The 8411-nt window shown below is 39.5% G+C and overlaps 1 protein-coding gene across 1 annotated transcript; it reads left to right on the top strand.

Annotated features, from left to right (window-relative positions):
- Positions 1 to 156: 156 nt before the first annotated feature.
- Positions 157 to 7971, top strand: LOC103391501 (cytosolic 5'-nucleotidase 1A-like). The gene is made up of 7 exons (XM_008327821.3): positions 157 to 460; positions 548 to 871; positions 2649 to 2816; positions 3358 to 3487; positions 5719 to 5841; positions 6117 to 6301; positions 7252 to 7971. The coding sequence occupies exons 2-7, from the start codon at positions 737 to 739 to the stop codon at positions 7621 to 7623; spliced, it is 1113 nt and encodes a 370-aa protein (XP_008326043.1). The 5' UTR covers positions 157 to 460; positions 548 to 736; the 3' UTR covers positions 7624 to 7971.
- The last annotated feature ends 440 nt before the right edge of the window (positions 7972 to 8411 follow it).

Genomic DNA, 8411 nt, shown 5'->3' with positions numbered 1-8411 from the left:
TGTTCCCCCTGTTGTAATGCTAAAATGAAAACAAGCCTCCAGTCACTAGGTGGCAGCAACTCATACAGTGGTTTGTACAGATAAAAAATATACATGCTATCAAGATCAGCGGGGGTGCGTGGAAACATTACTGTACCCAAGGGGGAGGGGCTCGGGGGGAGGGGGGGAGGACAGAAAGTAATAGAGAACCACTGCATTAAAGGGTCAATATTTATGGCAACAGCATGTGAAATAAAACTAAATCTGAAGCTTTTGTCAGCAATAATATATGAAAAGGTTAAGAAAGGGGCAGGATGGAACATGGCTCGGAGTCAATAGTGTGTGAGAGAGGGAGAGAGAGAGAGAGAGAGAGAGGGAGGGAGGCGTGTGCTCCCTCTCGCTCCCATCACACACACACATACACACACACACAACACGGAGGAACTGAACGTACCGCACAGCAATTCAAGTGATGGCAGAGGTAATGAGCAGCCACTGGAGTCGAGTACTTCCCTAAATACCTCTCCACCATCCTGCTTTACCTTTTATACATTTCTGTTTATTCAAGGAAGGCTGTGTATCCCTGCTGCAGCGGTCAGATTATCTCATCATCTCAGCTCATCTCAGCTCAGTTCAGCTGCTGCTGCTGCGTGCACCAGAGCTGGATCCAGACGGTGAATGCGTAGAGAGAGGCAGGCAGAGCATCAGGGGAGACGGCGTGGTCTAAAGGGACAGAGAAGTGTCTGAAAGAGTTAAGATGAGTCTGAACGACGGTCAGTTTCTGGCCGGCGGTGGACAGGATTTGACCAGGAACACCAGCAGCAGTGGACCCCCCTGGGAAAACGCCGGGAAGGTTTTGAAGCCGTGCGTCCCTTCCAGGAAACCCAAGCCGGTGAGTACGACTGCAGTTTCTGTCCTGATGCAGCAGCGTCATATACAGGTGTTCTCCTTTATTTTTATACGACTCAAGAATGCAAGAGTTGTTTTTTTTTTTCCACAAATTTTAAGGGTTGTTGGCAGCAAAAATGTATCATAAAACTTAATTAATTAACCCAGCACTAAATTATGATGCTCTGATCTAACACACACATACACACATTTTCACTACATGAAGCTGCCACTCTGAAGACGACAGTCCAACGATGACTGACAGATGACAGAGGAGAGCTGAAAAAAAAATGGAATAATTTTGAGATTATCAATAACTACTGTGTCAGCTGACGCCTTCAGATCAATAAAAATACATTCCTCAAGTTGACATGGAGCAGACACAGGGTAAGGCTGGAAGCAGAGCTGACTATAGTACAATGACAGGAGTCTGATTTCAGCGACTGTGTGAGAACTGTGTGTTGATGTCGTCATTTATATTCCTGACATGGAGTAGTTAGTTCAAATTACAGAAATACAAAAGGAAACAACAACAGACTCTGGCAGGAAAGGATACAGTGGCGGGCAGGAAGTTATAAGAACCCCTGAGGGAAATGTGACAGAGCAAAGAGTTTAAGAAAGGAGACGATTGGAAAATTATTAGTTCAGTCTTTTTTTTTTATTTTTTATTACTGAGTGCTGCAGTCATTTAGTCATTAAGGATAGGCCCTTTATTCTTCAAATAAATTGATTTTTTTTTTTTAAAATTCTGACCAAATCCAATGATCCTTTAAAACACCATTGGTTTCTGTGGAACAAGTTCTTCCCACGTTCTGTTTCAACACCTGAATGTCACTTAGGCCAGTGTTCCCAACTTTTTTTCTGGGGACCCATATTTTAAAAGTCACAAACCTTCGTGACCAAAGTCAATAGTCATTATTCGTAAATTCCTGGGAAACGTGATGCGGGACGACCCCCCACCCAAAAAATCTCTTGTGACCCATCTGAGAATGGCGACCCAGTCTGTCAGAAACCATGACTTAGGCTATGTAGGGACCTGATGTTTTGATTTAATAGAGGGTTACAACCACAATTTTAAGGCGCATACTGCCCCCTACTGTACTAGATGACCAGTGACGTTTTGAACGTGACGCAGCCTACTTCTTATGCCTTGACATGCGATTTAAAAAAAAAAAAAATCTAAATTCATATGACTATATGTATATTTATATATTTTTTAAATGTTTTAATTAAATTAATTATTAGTATATTAGTATATTTCTGGGGGGCTGGTACGAATTAATTGGTTTTTAGCTGTTTTTAATGGGGAAAATGTCATTGAGATCTGAGTGGATCAACATATGGGTGCTGTTGTGGAACGGATTAAACTCGTATCTTTAAGTCCCACTGTACATATACAGTATATACAGTCATATATATATATATATATATATATATATATATATATATATATATATTCAGTATATTTATATATATAAATATATATATAAATATATCAAGGCAATCGTTAATATTTTATATCGCTAAAATAAAAGCTTGACCGTCCACAGGCTGCTGCATGTTGTCCCAGTCTCCAGAGCGTTAACAGGTGTCAGACGTTCAGTGTGTGAGGCTGTTTTATCAGAGTCTGACAGGGGACAGTGTTTCATGTCACCCACTCACTGCTCTCAGGCTGTGAGTGAAAACAGCAAAAATGATTTCTCAGAGCAATGATGTACAGCACGGAGACCAGGACCGACTTCACATTCGGGACTTTTAACTTCTCATGTCTCCTCCTTCAGCCCAAACCGGAGAGCGCCATCACTATTGCCGTGTCGGCTCGAGTCCTTTTCAACATGGAGAGGGAGCAGCAGATCTACGAGCAGCAGGGCATGGAAGACTACGTTAAATATCAGGTGGAGCATGAAACGGAGCCTTTTAGCCCTGGACCTGCCTTCTCCTTTGTCAAGGTTAGAGCCCCCCCACCGCCACCCCTTTTCACCCACCCACCCACACATTTAGTATACGTATACACATCCAATCAAGTGATTCGTGATTTGTAAACAACAGTGTTGTGCAGCTTCGTGACTCGTAGGCGGTCGGTGACTAATGCGGATTAAAACGTCAGCGCACTCCAACTGTATTCAACCTCAACCCCTGGAAAATGCTAATCTGTTTTACGGTACATTTACACGTGCAATTGGTAACCTGTAAGCAATTTGCCTCCACACAGGCAACCTGGACATGTTCTGGACACTGCACGTCACGTGCACGTTCTCCCTGCACGACTGTTTTATTTTTGTTTATGTTTTTAATTGTTTTTTTGTTTTGCTTTTTCATAGCTAGTTTTTAGTCTAATTTGCTAGTTTATTTATTCACACCACTGTCCTTGAATTGTTCCATTTCATGTTTGAGATGTTTCCTTTGAATCCTTGAGATCCTTGAAGTATTTGAATTAATTGACTTCTGTTTTTTTTTTGTGTGTGTGTTTGTTTTGGTTATTTCCTGTAGGCCCTGGAGGCTGTAAACACCCGACTGAGGGAGTTGTACCCTGAGAGCGACGAGCTCTTTGACGTTGTGCTCATGACCAACAACCACGCATATGTTGGCCTGAGACTCATCAATACAATAAACCACCACAGTGAGTTTGTCTCAGTCACTCAGTCAGTACTGAATGTTGGGTCGACGCTTTAGAGCCCAATCATTAAATTGGTGTTTTTGCTCAAACTGGAAATGTCTTATTGTCTGATTTAAATACTATATATGTATATATATGTGTGTATATGTATGTATATATGTAAATACATTTGTTTATTTATTTATAAAACACATTTCATATATGTGTATGTGTATATATACACATATATTTATAAATATATGTATATACATATATTTATATACGTCTATACAGTACGTATATACATATATACATATGTATATATGTATATACGTATGTACACATATATACATATATAAATATATGTATATACATATATTTATATATGTATATATGTAAATACATTTGTTTATTTATTTATAAAACACATTATCTTCGTCTTACACTGGAATTCTTCCAGCATCTGTGGGGTGAGGACAGAATTCTGGACCTTTGACTGATGTCCACACTGTCATAGGGACACAATAGGAGAAAAATCCTCTGCTAGCCTGGGCGGTCCAGAATGCGGTTTTTATAGTGTAGTATTTAGCATGCCTGCCTTGCAAGTAGAGAGCAGTAAGTTCTGGGGTCGATTCCCAGAGCAATCGCTAACGGCGCCTCCCGTGTGGCAGCTCGTATCGATTACACACTGTAAATTTCCCCGTTGTGCTACGAACAGTGGACTCACTTATTCATTATTAATTATCAAATAGAGAGCATCTGGAGAAAACTCATGCACACATGGAGAGAACATGCACAATTCCACTGGTGGACTACAAGCTTTTAGCGGGTTCTGCGATCGATAACTGTGCCGTTAACTAAAATAGTAATGAGGAAACAGCAAATGCACGTAGAACACTGGAAACTGCACCTGTTTTTTTTTTCGGTGGATTTTGACCATAAATATCATCCAGTTAAAAATGCAGTTGAACAAGTGGATGTGAAAAAACAGAGTGTGCTGGACCTTTAGAGCTTCTTTCCTCCAGTGCTCTTCATTCCCACACTTTGGGTCACATTATGACCCAGTTTCCCCTCCTAAGGTCAGATATTCACAGACATTATCTGTGGTCAACACTGTATAAAAAAAAGACGGACAGAACAGACGGACAGTCAAATACAGAAGAAGCAAAGACGTTTTTGCTCCTGATCTACTGGAGCTGTTTTGTGTTCGTTGACAAGCTCTCTGTTCAGACAGATTTTCACTTCACTCTAAAACAAAACGCTGTTCTTCTCGTCCCTGAGGTTTAACGCACGCTGCCAAGTTCACGCTGGTTGTGCATTTCCCACGCATCATAAATGTTCGAAACCCAAGGGATTGGAAGAAGGTGGGAAACAAATTTACCGAAAAAAACTTAATTAAAAGTTAAAATTAGGCAAATAATAATATTAATCTTTCTAAAATAGCAATTAGAAAGCTAGTTAGCCAAGAGATAACGGAAACAAAAATGTATATATAGTTCAAGTTCAGCACGAATAGCAAAAAAACAAACAAAACAGTCACCACAGTAAGCCGAGAAAATAGCACAAAAGATTCACATAATACCAAAATTATACCACCTTAAGTGCCACCTTAAAATATAAAATAAAACTGTGGCTAAAGTGTTGATTAAAACAGCTGGCTGTACAAATGCTAAAGAATTAGCAGAAATATTGCTACAAATTAACCGTAAAGTAAAGTAAAAGCTGCATAAATTAAAATACAAAAGATATATTTGTTGATGACTGAATATTGGCCCAAAAATTGGAAATTGAAGTTGAGCCCCGCCCCACTCCCTCAGATAACAAATGTAAATTCAAAACAACAAAATTTTATTGTAAGAAATATATATACTAAATAAAAAAAATATATGTAACATATATAATATATAATTTATGCCCAATAATTTGGGCATAAATGAACAAAATACATAGTATAAAATTTATATATAAATAAACTATGATTGCAGCAAAAACTGTGGGGAAAAAAATTAAGTACCAGCTAGCAGAAAATATTAGCTTTGACTAATACCTGGTTACATATCACCAGCTAATAGAGCACTAGGTTTATAAAAATACAGAGGCCCACAAGGTGGTGCAGCACTATATGAAGCTATAACATTACTTAATTAAGCTAATACTGAAACTTTAAATTTCTTTAACTGTAAACAAACTCTGTTTTTGTACCAAACTAGAATACTACAGTACCTGTATGGTAATCTGAAACCATTTTGTTGCAGGATTGTTCATCGAGCGTTTCTGCATGACGGGGGGCAACAGTCCAATCGGCTACTTGAAGGCCTACCACACCAACCTGTACCTGTCTGCTGACTCAGGGAAGGTTCGAGAAGCTTTAGAGGAAGGTCAGTAGAACAAGACGTTAGAAATGGGATGGCAGTTTGTAGTGTTTTTTTTTTTTTTCTAGTGCGTCGAAAGCTGAAAAGAGGAGCAGTCAGACCCTATACCAAATTATCCAGGGCCCTGCACTGGCCCCTGACCCAGGGGTTGGCTGTCTTAAAACAATCACCATTGACAGCTAATGTTCATTTCCTTAAATTCCCAACGTGGTTATTGTCTTGTGTGACAAAACGGACAAAACATCTGACCTTCAACACCCGTCCCTCTGTGTATGAACCAGGTATAGCAGCAGCTACTATGTTCACTCCAGGGAAGATGACGGAAGTGTCGGAGACGCAGCTGCGCGTGGCTTTTGATGGCGACGCCGTGCTCTTCTCCGATGAGTCCGAACGCATCTACAAGGCCCACGGTCTGGAGAAGTTCTTTGAGCACGAGAAGGCCCATGAGAACAAACTGCTGGACCATGTAGGCCACACACTCACTGACATCATCTTCCAGCTCATGGAGATGATGACTGAATTGTTCTGGATCGATTGATATGTAGGAATTTTGTGGAGATTTTATTTATTTGGTCCAATGCCAGGACCAAGTGTAAAAATTGAGTTTATATTTTTTTGTTCATTCTGCTCTAAAATAAAGCTATAATTAAATTTTAGTTATTTAAAGGGCTATTTCAGCTTTTGTTAATTGACAATAATTTGATTAACTTAAAGCTATCGCTGAACTGTTTTCAATGTATTCAGTATTTTCTTGAAGCTTTTTTAAGCTAACTGCTATTGGCTAATTCTAGCAACGATTTTTCTATCTGTTGCTGCCTTTAAGGTAGAACTTTATGAATCCTTTGGGAGTTCCCTTTGGGGAAATTAAGACTGCAGCAGCACCATAAAAAACCCAATAGTCATGTGGGTCAATTTGTCAAAGGTTTACCTTTTTTTATTCCAGCAAGACTTGGACTGGTGTCTTTTATCTAATTTTTCTCACTCATTTTCAAACATTTTTTTTTTGGGATAAATATTAGTACCAACCTTTTTTAGCTCTCATTTTGTACTGTAATTTTTTTGCTAGGATGTTAACTTATTATTATTATTTTATTATAATTATTATTAATAACAAATTAACAATAATAAATAATAATTGATTTGTTATTTGTTTTGTAATACAAATTAACAGTAATAAATAATAATAATTGATTTGTTATTTGTTTTGCTAACCTTTGTTGTTTTTTTTGACAACATTTTTGGAGCTATTTTTTACCCTTTATTGATTAACGTCTTGTTTTATTTTAGGAATGCCACTTAAAATGTTCCTCTCGCAGTCAGTTATATTTTTACTTTTATATATATAGTTTTTTTACTTTGTTGTTTTCATGTGTCAAACCTACTGCTGCTCTCATCTTTTCTTCTTCTTCCCTGTAGGGGCCGCTGAAGGGCTTCCTGGAGGCACTGGGCAAACTGCAGAAGAAGTTTTACGGTAAAGGTCAGCGTATGAACTGCCCCATCAGAACCTACCTGGTGACGGCCCGCAGCGCAGCCAGCTCCGGAACCAGAGCCCTGAGAACCCTGCGCTCCTGGGGCCTGGAGATCGACGAGGCCTTGTTTCTGGCTGGAGCGCCCAAAGGCCCGATGCTGGAGAAGATTAGGCCGCACATCTTCTTTGATGACCAGATGTTCCATGTGGAGGGGGCCGCAGAACTGGGCACAGTTGCATGTCATGTTCCGTACGGCGTCGCTCAGAGAATAGCCAAGAGAGAAGTACTGGACAAAGAGACGCTCTCTGCGCCCAAGTAGCCTGGATGTGGCACTGCAGACGGCAGGACTACAGGCAGGTGATGACTATGGTAAACATGTCACAGAGTCTAAATGTGTAATGGAGGGAGGAGCTTTATGACCAGTGCTAATATGAAGCATGTCTTATACATACAAGTTTTTGCATTCACAAAAATGTACGGCTTAATTTATTAATTTAGTTTTCCACCACTACAACAGCAGCATTTCTGGTTTAATATTTACCTCAGTTCAGTCTGGTCATGGTCGGGGATGTAGCGATTCACTCAACCCAGGATTTTTTGTCAACTAAAACTGTTCTCTTCAATAACAGAACTGAAAAAAAAAAAATCACATTTCTGTCTTGAAACACTGCACGTCACCATTGATCCATTCTGATTCAAAGTCAAACTGGTCTGGTCTGATTGGCCTGGTTAACTGTCAGTATATGAAACAACAACAGAATGTAAACAAAGAGGAACTGGAAAGAGTTCCTTTCTTTACAGGAACACTGTAGCACAGTGGTTCTCCAACTTTTTATCCTCTGTACCACCTGAGAAAACCTTGACCTCTCTGAGTACCACCATGATGACCAACATTAGAATACAGCAGCGTAGGCCTTCACTGCTAGCTTCCACCACAGGAGAAATGTTTATAAATGTTTATGTTTAAATGTTGTATTAATTGTGCATGGTCCGTTTCAGATTTATTCAATTGAAAATGTAAATGTGAAAATCTGAATTTTCCCCACCTACCACTAGAGAGCGCTCGCGTACAACAGTTTGAGAACCACTGCTGTACAACACTGATGG

Source organism: Cynoglossus semilaevis, chromosome 1 (assembly GCF_000523025.1).
Source record: "Cynoglossus semilaevis isolate Cse_v1.0 chromosome 1, Cse_v1.0, whole genome shotgun sequence".
NCBI classification, from domain to species: Eukaryota; Metazoa; Chordata; class Actinopteri; order Pleuronectiformes; family Cynoglossidae; genus Cynoglossus; species Cynoglossus semilaevis.
Note: the sequence above shows the minus strand (reverse complement) of the source record. Positions and strands in the feature narration are given on the sequence as shown.